Below are 18,013 nucleotides of genomic sequence, written 5' to 3' on the forward strand. Positions count from 1 at the left end.
TCACAGGTCACGCAGACAGCAAGGTGAAATGAGGTCCAAGCCTGATGCTGTGTGGACTCCAGCAGCCATCAGAGGAGGTTGGTTGCACACAGAAATGCTGACGACAACAATGCGCTAATGGAAGGAGTGAGGCAGTGCGGGTGTGCGTTATGTTTTTTTAATGCATCAGATATCACCACGCAGTCATGGACAACCTAACATCGCTGCAGAACAGAATGAATGGCAGATGAATACTGGAACAATGTGGTCATGAGGGAAATTGATATGACCATGAGGTACACAGTCAAGCCTCTAACTCGTTCATGGTGATGTCATACAAAAAAAAGAAAGATAAGAAAAAACCAAAACAATGGGGGAATTTTAGCAAAGCGTGCATATGTTCTATGAGTTGTCATCACTTTGCTATGCTATGCTATACTATGCTATGATGCTACGCTCACAACACAAACACAAACAGCTTTGTCATGTCAGACTGACAGTTTGTGCTTCCTTCCTGGGGGGTATCCGTGTCAGAGACATGCACTGGACAGGGCTAAAGTTACCCCGTTTGCCCTCTTTGTCTGAACTGCCCCTCTTGGAGGAAAAATAAGCTTTTATTATTATTAGAGAAATATCTCTCACTCTCAGCCCACACATGGCGTCTCTCACGCTAACGTTCCATCTGTGTTTAGGTTACTGCCGTCGTGTCGTGATACAGTCAGGATAAGACGACTGAGCGAAGAGGCAGATTTACAAGATCAGGAGCTCCATTAAGACTCACCAAAGTATGGCATGTTTGATCCTACAATGTTGTTTTCCTGTAGAAAACCTGCATTTGTACTCTGCACAATGATAATAAAGTTGAATCTAATCTAATCTAAACTGGTTTCACAAGAAAAGCAGAAACAGCTTCCAAGAGGCATTTTTAATTCCATTGAATTCTACAACTTTCACATACAGTAAGTGATGACTCAAGAGAGGATTATTGTGCTCATGAGATTGATTATTGTACTCAAGAGATTGATTATTGTAAGTCAAGTCAGTGTTTTTTTCCTGGGAATTCTCTGTAATCAAGTTTCTTCACTTATTTGATATCACACACAAACACACACACACACAAACGTGCATGCACTCTGAAGTGATCTTGTCCATTGTGCCCCTGTCTGGCTTGGCTGGTTGTCTCCATGGAGACCTCTCCTAGTCACAATGCTTCTGGCTCATTAGCGATTCTTCCAAAATCATTTTGGAAACGGCGCCCCATCTGGCCCGTCTCACCGATGCCTTGCTGTGTTTGAGAAAGAGGGCAAGAGAGAGAGAGAGAGTGAGCGACAGAGAGAGAGAGAGAGATAGAGAAAGAGAGACAGACAGAGAGATAGATAGAGAGGGAAAGAGAAGAATAAAAAGATTAATGGACTAGTCCATTGTCCCATACTTGCATGTAACTTAAACCGTGATGTGGTCACTGTCAGCTGTGAACGTGGGGAGGATGCCAAACCCAGATCCTTTACAGTTCCGCCATTGACAGAGACAATTAGCACCACACACGCATGCACGCACACACGCACACACACGCACACACACACACACACACACACACACACACACACACACACACACACACACACACACACACACACACAGTACTAACACCAGTGCCCTGTCTAACATTACAGTCACTGTAAACACATTGAAGATGGACTCTAATGGCTTTGTCATCTTCTCACACTCTCAGGCTGTTGACAAGAGAGAGTGGATGATTGCGTCATGTGGCCTCCCATCATTTTGCCCTCGCTGAACTCACTGGAGGGTCGGGGGGGGGCAATGGTAATGCTGGTGGGGACCCTTGGTGGAGAAAGTGAAGCTACTAGCTGGGCAGGTGGGAGGTGTCCTGGAGTCTTCTCTCTCTCTCTCTCTCTGCTAGCGGTTGTGGTTGCCATGTTGGAGATGAATGCCCCCACAGAGCTGCTCTTGTCCGCCAGTCGGTGGCCGTTTGGAGTCGACAAGACTGGACAATAACCCTTCAGTTCACACAGCTTCAGGGAGGCCCTAACTATCCTCGAAACCCCCCCCACACACACACACACATCTCTCTCTCTTTCCCCTGCTCTCTCTGAACATGGTCCTCGAACCAAAACAAATCCTGTTGGAAGAGAATAATCCCAGAGGGTGTTGGGTTTAGAAGGGTGCAACTGAGGGGAGAGGGGTTTGCTGCCCGGCCTCCTCCTCCTCCTCCTCCTCCTCTATACTGGGGGGAGAAAGGAGGGGGAGGGGGTACTGTCTCAGATGAAGGCAGACAGAAGGGTGGGGAGAGGTGTCGGGAGGCTGCTTATACCCAGACAGTGCCGAAGATCTTGTCTGGGTGTGTTTGAATGTGTTATTTTATGCTCCACTCTTCTTCCAGTGTCTTCTTGCTTGGATTTTTCCGAGGATACATTTCCTGAGTGGAAATACCAATCAGCCTAGTTATAATCAAATATTCTGGAGCGCTCCGCTCTAAAATCTTTGGTTATTGTCAAGATGCACAGTGATGGGTCAGGTGCACTAAACAGACTCCAGACAGATTTATAGACATTGTAGTGTGTGCTATCAGCAGAGGAGAGAAAACCTTGTGAGAGAAAAATGAAACAATAAGAAGGGTGTGGAGGGGTGGTGTGTAGGCTCTGTCTGTCTGTCTGTCTGGAGGGAGGGAGAGGGATGTGTTGTTGTAGTGGCTGTGTGTGTGTGTGTGTGTGTGTGTGTGTGTGTGTGTGTGTGTGTGTGTCTCATGTGTGCTTCCCTCCTCCTCTGTGCTTCCTGCACCTCCTCTGGCAAGGCCCTGCCACTGCGCCTTGATGCATCACCTCAGATGACGTCATCAACGCCTCCCTCCATCCCCCAACCGTACACCAGTATGTCCTTTGCTTCTTCTTCTTTGTTTACCTTTTTTGTCCTGTCATCTCTTTTCCATCAGAAGGTCTGGAGTCGAGGCACATGGACACACCCGTGGACACAAATAAAACAGACCAATTGATTGAATTTCCCTATACTTTGCTCCTCAGCCATCGATCACAGTGAATGAGTTTGAGTGGAAACTAAATCTGTTAGCCTGGTGGTGTATTGACATGCATGCTAAAAGCAGCTCAGCTGCCATGCTTAGCACACAAACTTCTGCCAGGCACAATAGCAGCCATAGCAGCAAACATAAATATGGTAGCACACATAAGAAAGTATTGCTATGATCTGAGGTATGTTTTTATTTTATTTTGGGGAGTGCGACAGTGATTCTATTTTTTAATTTGGTCGCATTATTCCACCTCACTTTTCTTTTTTTTCTTTGGATTAAAAAATATCTGCCAAATGTTTAAATGTAAATGATAGGACAATCAGGTAGGAGGGCTAAGGTCTGAGCTTAGTAACTATGTTTACTGTTCTTGGATGTTTTTAAATTATATTATAATTGTTATTTATTGACTGGTGCTGAGAGAGTGCCAAGGCACATTGTATTTCATTGCTGTGGTACTCTAAATATGCACATGATAATAAACCTGAACTGAACTAAACTGAACTGCTTCTAGGGTCTCACTTGATGCCTCAACATCCAGCGACGTTGTGGTTAAATCACACTGAGATCCCACTGATGGCCAAGCATGGGGCCAATTGGAGCAGGACTAATCCCCATTGTCATAGTAACCAACCAGCTGTTGCCAGTCCGAGGAGACGACAAGATTCTTTGGTTGATTTTGTTTCGTTTTCACCACTGATGTGCCCTCTGGCGGTATGAGAAAACCCACCAAACATGAAGATGTTTATTAGGGACCTTTGAGGTGTTTCAGTTCCTTATTCCTTATAACTAACACAGAGCATACTACGTCACAGCTCTGAGGAATATCTGTCTATTATTCTGAACACTTATCAGCAGAGGTGTAGTCTAGTTAGCTGTTGTGGGTATACTGTGATGTAGTAGTTAGCTGTGTAGTGGGTATACTGTGATGTAGTATAGTTAGCTGTAGTGGGTATACTGTAATCAACCCCAAATGTTAACACGTATATTGTAAGTGGGTATACTGAGATGGTGATGCTTTTTAAGTGATGTTTTTTATACTGCGTAGTCCCGTAGTTTCTGTTTTCCTATTTGGAACATTTTGTAAAGTTACAAATTTAGAACACGCCGCATGCTGCATCACTAGTTCATCAGGAAAAGCCACGTTTGGTCCAAGCTCCTAGCTCTCTGCGCCTATGGCCGTCCTTGGGCCAGTGGTGGGAGGCCCTAAAGTGTTGTGAGAGACCATGCCTGTGTGTGTATGTGTGTGTCTGTGTGTGATGCAGGGATGTTTGTGTGTGATGTGTGTTTGATGCTGGCCACTTGTAGTGGTGTGTACATGTGTAAGTGTGTTATGTTTACCCTCTCAGGCTTCCTGATACAGGATTTGTCTGTGTTAGTGTGTGATGTTGGTCATTGTGTGTGATGCGGGCAACTCATAATGTCTGTGGATGTGTGTGTGTTTTCATGTGTATACGTATGTGATGCAGGCCACTCGTAATGTATGTGTGTGTGTGTGTGACACTGGCCACTAGTAGTGTGAAGTCCACTGCCATCGCCCACACACCCTTTCATCCTTCCAGCCCCCCTCCCCCCCTCCCCCAAGCCTCTGCCTTCCCTCTCTTCAGCAACAAAGGAATCCATTTTCACCTCCTTCCTGTAGGCTGCTTCCACTCCTCAACAGTCCTCTCTCACACAGGCAGCATTTCTGCCTCTGTCTTACTGTCTTCTCCCTTCGCTCTCTGTTCGAGTGAGACTTTATACTCTCTTTCATCTCACACTCACTCTCTATCTCTCTTTCTGTGTTCTCTCTCTTACTCCTTCTCTCTCTCTCTCTCTCTCTCTATGTTGAAGTGAGACTTTATATTTTTCCCTTGCGAGCCAAAAAAGCCAGTTCCCCTCTCCCTCTGCTCCTTTCTGTGTCTGCTTGTGTGTTCTTTCTCTCTCTCTCTCTCTCTCTCTCTCTCTCTCTCTCTCTCTCTCTCTCTCTCTCTCTCTCTCTCTCTCTCTCTCTCTCTCTCTCTCTCCTCTTCCCCTTAGCTGAGTGATGGTGATGGTGGAGAGGACGAGAGGGGCATACTAAAAGCCTGTCTGACATTTCCGCCTCGGCGGCGGCGCTGTTCACCGCCCCACACACACCTCCGCAGCACAGTCTCTCATCAGAGACACACACAGTGAAGTGCTCTCTCTCTCCTCCTCCTCCTCTCCATCCGACACGGATGCAGACAGCCATAATTGAAAACTGGGGTCGGGATATTTTTAATCACCTGCCTTCTGCTGGCAGAGAGAGAGAGAGGGAGAGAGGGAGAGAGAGAGAGAGAGATACATAAGTAGAGAAAAGGAGAGAGAAATAGTGAGAGAAGGAGAGAGAGAGAGTCTCTTTGTCTGTACATGGAGGCAGGAGCATTACATAACAGGGACATCAGTAAACAGCTGAACAGAGAAGTGTGTATGTGTATGTGTGTATGTATGTGTGTGTGTGTGTGTGGTGAAAGGAGTTGGTAGGGGTGGGAAGGCGGAGTTTGCTGTACGATGGAGTACAGCTTCTCCACGAGTGGGGGTGGGTCAAATAATCTGGGACAGCCAACCCCATGTGATCGTTGTCATGGAGACGGAGGGAGAGATAGAGGGAGAGAGAGAGGGAAAGAGCTGACAGCAAGCGTATACACTGTGAGGGTATGTTTGTTCCCATTCTTGCATCAGATGTCTGCCTGAAGAGGATGTTCTGGTTCCCCTTGGCAACAGCCTCCCTGTGATACACGATCAGAGGGTCCCACTCGAAGGGCCTTGTGTGTGTCTAATGACTTGTAAGGACCTCTGGTCATCTTCACCAACCGCCTCACGCCTCTGCTGCACCGATCGGCCTATGTGTAGTTCTCTTAAAGGGAGGTTGAACCCTGGTTGTGTTTTCTGTACAGGGGAGCAGAGATGGTTCCTGGACCACAGGACCACAATGGGCCTGTAACCACCTAATGTCCTCCCTTACATATAGTGTGGGGCTCCTACTACTGCCATTATGTCCATCATAAGTGGGAAGTGTGCTATCCTAACAAGTCTGTGTGCTACGCCAACAGGGCTATGGTGTGCTATCCTAACAAGGCTATGCCGTGCTATCCTTACAAGGCTATGCTGTGCTATCCTAACTAGGCTATGCTGTGCTATCCTAACGAGGTTAAGGTGTGTGCTATCCTAACGAGGCTATGCTGTTTGCTACGCCAACAGGGTTATGCTGTGCTATCCTAACGAGGCTATGCTGTGTGCTACGCCAACAGGGCTATGGTGTGCTACCCTAATGAGGCTATGCTGACAGTACGGAATGAAGATACGGAATGTATCTAATTAAGTATCCCACCCCCTTTACATACTATTACAAACAAAAACGTTTTATGGAGTGGCCAGAATATCTTTTATCTTATCTATTTGTCACAAGCCAAAGGTCATTGGTCCAAAAGATCAGATAAATATGACATTATGAATATATTGAATATGAATAGAATTCTGTTATGCTTGTTTAACAAACAGTCATGTTTGATAGCTACTGTTTAAATGTATATGTATTGTTTCGTTCATTCTGCAAACTCTCAGATCTTTTGCTTAATTATCTTTGCACACAGATGCCCGCTGAGCCCACCCCACCCACCCTTAAACACACACACACACACCAACACACAAACTGATCATCAGATTGAGTTAGGTGACTCAGGGCTTTGCAAAGCCCTGTAATGTATTTTGGGTCACAGCATTGGGTCAATACTCCAATAATCCGCAGTGTGAGTTGTCCGTCGACCCCTTCGGCTGGTGACACGTCCCACCACCCAATCCACAGCAGCCAGAAACAACCCCACCATGTCTGCTTGACACCACCTCACACTTTCACCTTATCCAAAGCGACTTACAAAAATGAGGAATAACATTCAAGCTGCAATGCATAGGAAACCTTAGGTAGCAATGCTACATCATAGTATTATTACCAAAGGATGAGAGTGGAAACGTTTAAGTACTAGTCAAAGTGTAGTTGAAGGAGGAAGTGGTAGAAGGAGGCACAGGAGGGAAGAAAGAGAAGTGCGTGGTCAGTACATATTCAAGTCAAGTCAAGTCGGGTCAAGTTTATTTTAACCATAAGAATGTAAAATTATAGTGCTTACGCCCACAGTCATGCCCACAAAAAAAACAAATAAATAAATAAACAACATAAACAAAAAAATACCACTACAAGATAATAAGTTAACATTAAACACACACACAACTAAAAATGTTCTACAAATGTATGTTTAAAGTGCTGTTAAAGTAATGTTAGGTGTGTTGGATTGTTAGAAGTGTTAGGAGAGGAGGTACCCTCAGGCCAGTTGGGTCTTCAAGAGCTTCTTGAAGATAGAGGGATGCCGCTGCTCTGATAACACTGATATACCATACATTCCTATGGGTGCTATGTGACAGACTGCCGCCACTACAGTTGAGTGTAGCCTTTGAGTGTTATGCCAACGAGCCTGGATCATTGGCCATGGAGTTAGGCTACAGGCTTGGTACCCTGTGAACTGGGGTTGAGGCCGTGCAGGGAGACTGCTCTCTCCCCTTTGGTACAAGCGATAGTTTGTTCTATCAAAGATTACAACCCCTTGTGGTTTGATACCATTATGTGATTACACACAAACCATGTACAGTCGCAAACTACTTAGTGTTGTTGGTTACCATCCCCATACACTAAAAATATGAGAAAAATCTCACACATTTGCAGCAGAATGCAGAGTCATTCCCACATGCTAGTGTCATAAGACCAGTGTCCAGGAGGGAAAAAAAAACCCGTCATCCAAGTGGTTACCCTAGCTTACCCCTGCTCCATAGGCCGACTAGTGCTAGGGCCATCATGTCTGGTGTCTGTGTCCCCAGGATCTCCCCCCCCCCCCACACACACACACCAAAGCCAACGTGTCCCTGAAATGAAGTTCATACCCGGCTGGCTGGATTGGCCCCCAGATCAAACATGAGCAGCTGCCAGAACTGTCCTTTCCTCTTAGCGCAGATGCAGCACCAGTCAGGTGGAAACAGCCTTCCAGTGCGGAAGAAGTCTCAATGGCCTGTGGTCCTGATGGCACTTCTGTGGACTATATGAGAGGTCAGGCCTTCCACTACTGAGGGTTGTTGTCTATACCGCCCTCTGCTGGTTGCTTGTCAAACATCAGCATTGCGGTCAAATCTTCCAAAGAGTGTAAATTGAGATATAAACAAGAGATAAAGATTATGAAGAAAAACAGAAATGAAAGAAAGAATGCAACTAATCTGTTTTAAGAGGAGGTTGTTTTTGTGACTCTTTTGGGGCCTGAGGTTGCATGTAGTTTGTGTGATAATGAAACAACTCTGACTTCAATAAAAAACAAACAAAGTTTATTCGATGCATGAATGCACCACAAAAGGTACTCATAAGTATTCATAACTTCAACACTATGACAATAAAAACCAACTGTTTTAAATTACACTTGCCAATAAAAAATAACTACCTCTCACAGCTTTATGGCTTGAGGTATTAGGGACATAAAGTGAGATGGTGAACCACTGCACCATTACTCTTAAAAATGGACTCTTCTCCCTCTCTAAAAACAGGCAAGCATTTCCACTCTGCTGTTTCTGCCTGCCTTTATTGGTACAGGTAAGCTTAGTCATCATAGTGACTCACAGTGCTTAAAGTGCAAACTGCATACATTTCATTATGCCTGTGTCTCTGAGGATGCAGTCAGGTGAGTCTTTAGGCCTCAGGGGGATTTGAACAGCCATTGTTACTCAGCGGCCTCTTGATGGCGGGGAAGAATTTATTTGCCTCAAATTTGTATTATCAGCTATACATTTCATTGGTCCTCTGTGCTGTGTGCTCTTCAACCCTGAGTCTTCCGGGGGGGGGGGCATATTGATTCCTCCTGCTGACACTGCACACAATGGCTGAGGGCAAAGCTAACACGGCTATCGGTTACCTTAGCGACTGAGATAGGTGTGGGTGTAGGCCACGTCAGACCTCTTGGTTCCGTAAAGTTCTGCCCGGTTGTCACGTGTCTTCTGCTCCCTCTGCTCCTGCCGCAGGTCTGTGGGTGGTTCTGACCTGTCCGTCAGGGAGCAGTTGCTGTTGTGGTGGAGGTGGCTCTCTGTGGGTGTCCTCCCCGAGGGGGACACCCCTCACCCCCTCCAGCCAGACCCCGCACAGGCAGCTGTCCCGGGGCAGGTGGGGGGCGAAAACCACCTCCAGACGGCGGGGGATGCAGCTCTGCTCGCCGGCCGTCACGCACCCCCCCAGCCTCCGCAGCATGAGCCGCACCATCACCTGATTGGCCCAGGCCAAGCCTAGAGCAGGAAGGACCCGGCTCTCCACCAGCCTGAGGGCGAACATGAATAACAGAGTTAAGGCAAGGCAAAGCATATTTCATACACAGAGGTAATTCAATGTGTTTTTACAATAATCAACACAAGGACGGATAATGGTTAAAACACCATGGTTAGCTATGATACCAAAGGCCTAGATAACATTCATAATGACAGTATACAGATATACACATAGATAACATTCATATTGACAATATCCTAATAGTGAGGCAAGTAGCATTACAAGACACTTAGGCAAGCTGGGTTTAGACTGCCGTGAGAGATGTTCATTTTGCCCAAGAGATAATGTGTTGCAAATGTGTTGTCACAAAGAATTAGGCTAGGCTTTAGTAATGAGTAGGACTAGGCAGCTCTTACTTTTGCTCCAAGCATTCATTCTGTCTTCTGACTGTAAGCAAGACTGTAAAGAAGAAAGAAGAGGCTGCTCACCCAAAATCACACCTTCCAGGATTTGGGCCGTCTACAACATCGGTGACCTACAAAATACATGTTACTTAGTTGGATTCACCTTTTTAGGTTCGGTACAGACAGAGACTTTCTAATGAGGAGACACAGCACTCAAAAAATCCTCCATAGAAATGCATGGGCTTAGTTTGTAATGCCAATATGGCCGTTGTCTACACATATCCCACCCCTTCTTCTGCAAAACGTCGACATGTGAATACATTGAGCCAATCATGTGGTGTGATGTGAATACATTGAGCCAATCATATGGTGTGTTGTGAAGACATCTTGCAAATCATGTGTTGTGAACTCGCCGCTGGCGCAAGATTGGTGTCGTGAAGCCCTGCGCATGCGCATTTCTGCTGAATAGGATGCCCGATGAGTGCCCAAAAAGCGTTGCTATATGGCGGCCGAGTGGATGGACTTGCCTAAAAGGACTTTCGTACAGACCATCTGTGTAGGTCACAATGACTCTATGAGAGAAGCTGTCGTCCTGTTCCTCTATGCTAAAATGAGATACTACACCAAATGTCAGAACATACTAATGTACTACTCTGTCTCTGTGTAAACAAGATTTGATGTAACATGTAAGATTTGAATATAAAGATGTTCTAACTATGGGACAATCGAAGGTTTTATGCCAACAGCATGAGCCCTAATTTGAATGATGGGCATAGTGCAATGTCTTAAAATAAGGTTTCCAAAATCATTTTCATGGCACATACAACTCTTAATAGGGCGGACGGCACTTCTGCCGCACTCTGAACAGGTCTTATAACTTGTAAAATAGCCTTAGGAAGTTGCTGTTCGGGTAGAAACAGAAATGGAAAAGAGCTGCTATGCTAGAAGAGTACAAATAGGCTACTTACAGGAATTCGGAGCTCTCTTTCTACAGACTGCTGTTGGTGCCTTCCCTCTATATTGTATCCGAGTTATGTTTATGGTTTGTTGCAAAGACGCACACTTAGTTCATTTATTATTGCGCTTCTCAACTGTAGGGGAACCCCGAGAGTAAATCTTCTTTAGTGCTGCTTTAATAACTAAGCAAAATCCAAATTTAAAACCTTAAAGGGCTACGCCAAAAGGTGGCGTATCCCTTTAACCGCAAACATGGATGAGTCAGCTCAATGTTCCCACATGCCCCATAGTTCATCACGAGAACTTGATACACTTTACACTTTGCCTGGCATTTAAAAAGGGGCCCCATGTGTTAGTCTACTATGAATACTGCAACCCTACCTGGTTGATGCAGAGCACAGGTGTGTGGTAGGTGTGGCTGAGGCGGTGGAGGGCGCTGGAGAAAGTCAGCAGGTGCCGTGTTCTCTCAATCGTCTCGTCCGCCTGGAACTCGTTCCGGAACAGTCCTGCCACTGAGTCCACCACCACGAGACGCACCAGGCCTCGAGACAGCAGCACCGGTACCCTCTTACTGATACAGGTCTGTAGCGCTTTCTATATGGATATGGCATCAGCGATTGCTACTTAGCACCTGTAGCTGTTAATCTCAGTGCATCTACAATGACGATACTATTTTGAAGGAATGATTATAAAACGGTTTATGGGTTAAATTAATAAATAGGTTTATGAGTTTATTAGTTTCTTCATGTGGATGCTTGAGTTACTTAGTTTCAAACAATTTAAAACATTGTTTACCTTTTCCATGTCACAACATGTGTTGCCTAATAAATGTCTAGAGGCAAATTACTCCAAGGTACTGTGCAGTACAGCAGCTCTTAATTGATTAAAGGTGTTTCTCACCAGGTCTGCAGTGTGCTCTATGTAGATGTTGTCACTGAAGCGGATGCTGCGCACCAGAGCCTTTGGCAGATCCTCTCTGAGATGAGGCTGCTGGGCGATGAGCTGACGAAGCCGCTTGATTGGAAAGGAGTCCTCGGTGCAAATAAATACAGCTCCTGAACACACACACATACACACACACACACCCTTGTAAGTAAAACACACATTCAAAAACAAGTCATAGGCCTAGATATACATTTGGCCACAGAACTGTACCACCAAACACATGGGGTTCACACATTCACACAAACACTTGTACAACTGATTCCTAGAGTGATAAAACCACTCGTCTTTTCATGCTTATCAGCCCATCTCACCTGAGCCAAGTCCACCATGCTCGACTGGATACTGCACAGAGAGGCAGAGCTGCAGTCCAAACTGGGTCTTCCCAGCGCCACTCTCTCCTGCCAACTCAGTTATGCCACACAATGGGATGCCACCGCGCAACAGCGCATCCAAGACGGGACAGCCAAAAGAGAGCCGATGCCCTGGCTCTAAAGAAGGACACTCTCCACGCAGTAACTGTAGGGCTGAGTGAAGTAATCATTTATAGCAAATAAAAAACACAGAACAACAGAAAGTAAATCCACAAGAAAATGGCCACTATCATGGATACCTGTGACAGGTGGGCGCTTGCAGTAAGCTTGAGCAACAGCGGTATGTAGGTGGTGCACGTCAGCCTTTGACAGCTTTGTGAGTCTCTGTAGATCAGGACCCGAGAGGCTCAGAATCTCTTTCGCTGATTTGACATTAGCTGGAGGAATAACAGTGACCCAAAAATGTTATTTAAAGACATGGTAAAAACGAAAATGTTATGATAGTGTCTTACGCTTTGACATTAGTTTGTATCTGGCATGGCGGTGTGGGTAAGCTAATAACACTAATTTAAAGGGGGGGACAACATTACGGAAGTTTTATTTTTTTTTAATAAATAGGTTTATGTTATAGCTGACATTATTCGCCACATTAGCTTCACATGCTCAGATGTTGCTGTTGGCACTTGTTAGCATGCTAGCACAGAGTTACCTCTCTTCACAGCTGCTATAATTCGTGGATTTAGGTCAAGCTCTTCCCAGTTCATGCTTTTTCGCAGACATCCATCCCAATCAGCAGTTCGTAATGTATTACCATAGGTATGGTTAGCTAAATGACAATCACATCTCTGCTACAGAAACCGTAAACATGTTTTTATTTCCCGGTGAAATTACGGATCTTCTTCTTCTTCTTCTTTACAGAACAGGCACTCTACTGCCACCTCCTGGTTTGGAGACCCTGTGCATAAGCAAGCACGAATTCCCTTACCGTTTCAACCCTCTCTGATCCGACTTTCTTTCCTGATCTCTATGACATCACCCCTACAGAAGGCTAGTCATAACACTAAAGATTCTATTTCTTTATTCTCAAAAAAGTTTTTAGGTTAGCCTACTGGCTTGGCAAAGCCTCCTGCAATGAGGCCCTCTGTAATATTTTTCCAGTGAAGTAAGGTAGGAGAAATGTGAATGCATATAGATTTTATATTCATTTTAGTTCCTTTTCCTATTCCCTATTTTTAGAATCGTTTTTATTTAGTTTAACTGAAATGCCTCCAAACATCATACATGTGATTGATTCTGAGAGTCGTGTGTTGCTGTCATCTGCCTCCATCTAACCCCTCAGATGCCGCGCTGCAAAAAGCCATCAAATCATAATGAGAGGTGTGAAACTGACAGTAGCCATACTTCTGTCAGGTAAGAGAGAGAAAGAGAGAGAGATTGTGAAAATGTGAGCAGTTTCAGAAAGCACTGTCCCTGTCCTTTGTTTAAATCAAGCAGGAATGGCGATTCGGCTTTGACGCTTGAACACTTGCGGACACACACCCATCCATACACTGCTCACTGCCACCCTTCAACCTCCGAACCAATAGCTGGTAAGTTAACATAGGCCTACCTAAAAATGAAAGTCACCATTATGTCATCCTCTGGTAGTATTGATCGATGTAGTAAGGTACCTAAAGTCTCCTCTGCATTGAAGCTTAATGTAAATTACAACAAGCATTCCATGCAGTGCTAATTCAACATTAAAACAATTGTGACCATCACACTGACATTCTAGTCCTTCTGAACTCCATCTTATCCAGGTTTGGCAGCAACCAGGAGACACACTTTCTGCTGCTTCCCCAAGCACACCCACAGCGCTCCCTCCTCCAGCTCCAGTAGCACGAGTCACTCTGTGGACCATGATTCAGACAGCTCCTCCTCCGACAGTGACTACAGAGGCTCCTGTAACAGGACAGCTCCCATATGTAAGACATCATGAGAATAACATGAGGGATAGAGAAGATAATTGTTCAATTGCCAAGACTGGAAAATCTGTGTAAGTGTTGTGAAGTTATGAATTAGAGATCAGTTAGAAGTTATGCTTAGAGACAGATCTGGAAGTGTATGGACATTTGGTTACAATCTTAAAAAGGACAACCTGTATATTTGCTCATAATATAGCTTACATAAAACAATGATCAATGCACAAAGTTGTTGAAAGGTCAAATGTCAAAATCCCAACAATAAACACACACTTGTATTACAAACAAAGGAGTTGTAAAGATGAAATAATTTGTCTAGCAGGTGTTAGGGAATAGTCTGGAATTGTATGGGGGTCTTATATATAAACTAAGAATAAGATGATTTGGAATTCTAACATCTTTGCTCTGATGGCTTTGTTTTCTTAGCTTATTGGCTGGCGAGAGTTCTTCGGAAATTCATAGACTTTACTGTTGACCTTGGGAGATCCCTGAGCTCCTTGTGGTTTCCCTTGCCACTAAATGTTCTTCTACTCAGAGGGTGAGCCTTATGTCATGTATTTAAATCTATTAAAAGGTGTTGCATTCAGTTATTTATACAGCAGATAAGGTATATTTGTAAATAAGTGGTAGGCTACCTCATAAAATGTGACTTACCAGACCTATTAAACTCAAGACCATGTTCATGTTGGTGCATATAGGGACTATCACCCTCACAGAAGAAAGGCTTTGACCGTTGCTGGTCTAACACTTTTGGGATTAGGTAAGACATATCAATTACACTGTATTTTGCTTTAAAGAAAAAAGAAACGGCTTTAGTGCTTGTTGCAGCTGTGTTGTAATACCTGTGGATATATTCATATTTGTATGCATTTCTACTGATATCTCTCCCAGGTTGTTGGTTCTGTGTCCCCATCCTATTTCAACAGCCATCTGGATCGGTGAATACCGCAAGTGGCATAAACCTGGCCAAGGTTAGATCAGGCAGAATGGAACTCCCAACTTTCATAGTTTGTGTGATCACACATGTAATAACAATGTCACAGAACCATTCCCCACCACTCACTAGTGCTTCTATTCTGTCTGTTTTCCTGAAATCTATTGTCTTAAGATCCAGGAACAAGTGATAGATATCCAAAAGCAGCTTACAGACAAAGAGGCCAGATGGAAAGAAACCTTACTGAAGGAAATGGGAAGTTTGCAGGTATAGTGATGGCAACATTGACTGACATTGTTGCTGTTTTTTTTTTCAGTTTAGACTGAAGAGAAAATTGCATCCGGTTTAACCTAGTGCTACAACATTTATTGAATTAGTGTGTATGTGATGACACAGAAAGACTTGATACATTATCATTTGGAGATAACATACAATTATTGTTGCTATTGTGATATTGTGATGGTAACAGTGATATTGTAGAATTTTAATTACAGTCATGACAAATAGAACATCTATTCTGCTTTACATCTTCCCACTTGTCTCAGTTTAAGGTGGAACTGTCTAAATGGCTGCAGGAGCACCTGTTCACAGGTTCTAATCCAAGTGTAGTTCTCTGGCCTGAACTGCAGGTGGTGCTGGAGAGCATGGAGAAGAGACTGGTCCAGAGCCTAGCAACCTCTCCGGTATGAATGGACTGGCATGCATTATGTTATGCAAGGGATTGTAAAGGAGAGAAGACAATTTGACAATGCATGTCAACATATGTTTGCTTCCTAAATCAGGATGTTCACAAGACCGTGCAGGAAACACTCAATCAATACAGAGCTGATGGAACTGGCATGGCAGATTATGCCCTTATATATTCAGGTTTGAATGGACTTATATATTTATTAAATCTCTATAATATAATGCATTTGACATGTTTCATGGAATACCATTCAGTATGTCTTGTTTATTTGTGTATATACTTCCCCAGGAGGCAAAGTGATCAAATCACATTACATAAAACCATACTGTCCACAATCACTTCAACTCCAAACAGAAGGACCTAGTGCTGTTATACAGGTGACTGCTCTATTGCCAAAAAAGGAAAATGATCTTTTGAATTCTAAAAACACCTTGCCAAAGAAAACACCACAAAACATTTAAACAAAAGTAGTTTATTTTAGTCCACAAAAAAAATATGTGAAAGTGAAAATGAATGTAAACATTTTCGGTTTACACAAAATCAGAGCCTTCAATTCTCCGTTGTCTACTTTCGAACTAATAACGAACACTAATTATGAAGATGTGATTATGGACTGCATCACTACTTAGCCGTCCTGTCTCTGCTCTTACTGTTTCGCCTATAAAGCCAGAGGTCTACCCAGGAAAGTGCTGGGCCTTCAGGGGGAGTTACAGTTCGGTCACCATCACTCTTTCCCATTCAGTGAGAATTACACATGTGACCATGGAGCATCTTCCCAAGTGTCTGTCTCCAACTGGCCAGATTGATAGCGCTCCGCAAGACTTTGCAATATATGTGAGTTATTATCATAGTGATTAATGCTATATATGCCATGTTAGTTGAGGCCCATCCTCACTGAAATGAAATGTAAGTGCCATTCCCTCCTCAACAGTAGGCCCAATCTTTTCACCCACAGGGAATTGATCACGTGGACCAGCATCAAGAGGGAGTTTTTATAGGAAAATTTGCCTACAACAAAGATGGGGACCCTATCCAAACTTTTGCTTTAAAAGTAACTTATTTATTCTGCATTCTCAGATCATAATGTCCTATCGTCATTTATTTGTTTCTACAGGGTGATAAACATGTTTTGACCTTGCATATCCTCAGGACCCTGTTCAGAATTTCTATCCTGTGGTGGAGCTGAGGATCCTGACCAACTGGGGTAACCCATCTTACACATGTGTGTATCGATTCCGTGTGCATGGCCAGCTCAAGAATGTATAGAAGCGTGGCCTCAATACTTCAGTAGAGAGGGAGCATTTTAAAATCAGTAGGCCTTTATTAACTTTTCAGTTCATCACAAATATATTGTAAAGTGAATAAAATACTGAAAGAAAAATTATCCTTCTCTCTCACCCTCTCCCACACACACCTTTACCATCAGTGTTGGTATCACTTTGGTCAACCCCGCGTTTAACGTCCCTATGACATGAAGAACTCCCTTGAGTAAGGTGTCCACATGCCGACTTGGGGAAAGGGCTCAGAAAGGGTGCGAGCGAGCCCACAAGCACTTAACAATTTTGCAGTGGTACAGACATATCATAGCCTTAAGCACTCAAAGTTCACGGAAAAACGTGCAGGCCAATCGTGGCTTAGCAACCAGTCACTAGGCACGGGAGGTCTGACAGCTTTTCGAGTTTTGCCATGTCAACCTGTGAAGACTGAAGGCCTGTGGGAATTTTGTTGTAGGAGGAGTTTAAAATTGACTTGCCCAAATGCATTAATACAAATACTGTATACATGCAGCATTGTGTTTGAGTTATTAGCGTTTTCCATTACGAGCTTGAGTGGTTGTCTCAATACACATTTTTTAATTTCCTGATTGGTCATGGAAATTCAGGATTTTTGTCAGGGAAAAAAAAAATAATAAAAAAAAACAAGTGGAATTTTACATTTACTTAGAGTGGTAACCCTGGTAAAGATACACTAACAGAGGCTTTTTTGCAAGAGCTATTACCCATTACAGTGGAAAAAAGTGTATTGTCAATGTGTAATATTTTTTAGTTTCTCTCAAGTTCATTGGTGAATAGAAGCAACATTAAAAATGCATTTGAGTATAGAAAATATTAAATGAATGCATGTTGGTTTAATAAACCGTACAGCCATAGGCTATACTGATTCCTGATATCCCAGTGGTGAATGTGCACGGTCACATTTGGCCCTCTGCAGGGTCGGACTGGGAACAAAATTCGGCCCTGGCAATTTTCTCCTGGACCGGCCCACCACTGGACCGTCGTGCGTAGCGCGTGCAACTACGTCTATAAAAACAATATATTTATGGAATAGGCTAAAAACTAGACCTCTGATTGCTGTTTACGGTTAAACTGCGATTATGTGAACACCAGCCAGCGGAGGGCACTTATACAGCCAAGACTACCATGCACTCGTATATGGCTATATTTCCCCACAAACCTAGCGGCTGCTTGGACAAATCTACTTGAGGGGTGGGGCAGGGGGGCGCGATCG

At 44.0% G+C, this 18,013-nt stretch overlaps 2 protein-coding genes across 5 annotated transcripts; one reads left to right on the plus strand and one right to left on the minus strand.

Annotated features, from left to right (window-relative positions):
* Positions 1 to 7,924: 7,924 nt before the first annotated feature.
* Positions 7,925 to 12,891, minus strand: xrcc3 (X-ray repair complementing defective repair in Chinese hamster cells 3). Of its 3 annotated transcripts, none has more exons than XR_007194358.1 (8): positions 12,632 to 12,891; positions 12,222 to 12,359; positions 11,923 to 12,135; positions 11,567 to 11,721; positions 11,048 to 11,260; positions 9,794 to 9,840; positions 8,962 to 9,357; positions 7,925 to 8,100 (listed from the first exon to the last, which is right to left on the minus strand). XR_007194358.1 is itself a non-coding variant. In XM_048250691.1 (7 exons), the coding sequence occupies exons 1-7, from the start codon at positions 12,684 to 12,686 to the stop codon at positions 9,033 to 9,035; spliced, it is 1,146 nt and encodes a 381-aa protein (XP_048106648.1). In that variant the 5' UTR covers positions 12,687 to 12,891; the 3' UTR covers positions 8,358 to 9,032. The 3 variants fall into 3 exon arrangements, 1 of the variants encoding a protein (XP_048106648.1); XR_007194357.1 differs by lacking the exon at positions 7,925 to 8,100 and adding an exon at positions 8,113 to 8,192; XM_048250691.1 differs by lacking the exon at positions 7,925 to 8,100 and having other exon boundaries at positions 8,358 to 9,357.
* A 107-nt stretch (positions 12,892 to 12,998) lies between these two features.
* Positions 12,999 to 16,864, plus strand: LOC125298955 (SUN domain-containing protein 2-like). Of its 2 annotated transcripts, none has more exons than XM_048249936.1 (14): positions 12,999 to 13,089; positions 13,262 to 13,332; positions 13,414 to 13,511; positions 13,722 to 13,886; positions 14,310 to 14,421; positions 14,582 to 14,643; positions 14,775 to 14,854; positions 14,992 to 15,084; positions 15,363 to 15,500; positions 15,600 to 15,684; positions 15,794 to 15,882; positions 16,172 to 16,339; positions 16,461 to 16,556; positions 16,655 to 16,864. In XM_048249936.1, exons 2-14 carry the CDS (start codon positions 13,262 to 13,264, stop codon positions 16,769 to 16,771), a joined length of 1,374 nt encoding a protein of 457 aa, XP_048105893.1. In that variant the 5' UTR covers positions 12,999 to 13,089; the 3' UTR covers positions 16,772 to 16,864. The 2 variants fall into 2 exon arrangements, with proteins under 2 accessions (XP_048105893.1, XP_048105894.1); XM_048249937.1 differs by having other exon boundaries at positions 13,417 to 13,511.
* Positions 16,865 to 18,013: the final 1,149 nt, after the last annotated feature.

The sequence above is a fragment of the Alosa alosa genome, chromosome 8 (genome assembly GCF_017589495.1).
Source record: "Alosa alosa isolate M-15738 ecotype Scorff River chromosome 8, AALO_Geno_1.1, whole genome shotgun sequence".
NCBI classification, from domain to species: Eukaryota; Metazoa; Chordata; class Actinopteri; order Clupeiformes; family Clupeidae; genus Alosa; species Alosa alosa.

Excerpts from the sequence above, each read along its gene's own strand:
- xrcc3 (XM_048250691.1), bottom strand. The coding sequence starts at position 12,686 with ATGAACTGGGAAGAGCTTGACCTAAATCCACGAATTATAGCAGCTGTG. Across the intron at positions 12,360-12,631 it reads TATAGCAGCTGTGAAGAGAG|CTAATGTCAAATCAGCGAAA; the intron begins GTAACTCTGTGC and ends TTATTCCTCCAG. Across the intron at positions 12,136-12,221 it reads CAAGCGCCCACCTGTCACAG|CCCTACAGTTACTGCGTGGA; the intron begins GTATCCATGATA and ends TACTTCACTCAG.
- LOC125298955 (XM_048249936.1), top strand. The coding sequence starts at position 13,262 with ATGCCGCGCTGCAAAAAGCCATCAAATCATAATGAGAGGTGTGAAACT. Across the intron at positions 13,512-13,721 it reads AACCTCCGAACCAATAGCTG|GTTTGGCAGCAACCAGGAGA; the intron begins GTAAGTTAACAT and ends CATCTTATCCAG. Across the intron at positions 15,883-16,171 it reads GACCTAGTGCTGTTATACAG|CCAGAGGTCTACCCAGGAAA; the intron begins GTGACTGCTCTA and ends TCGCCTATAAAG.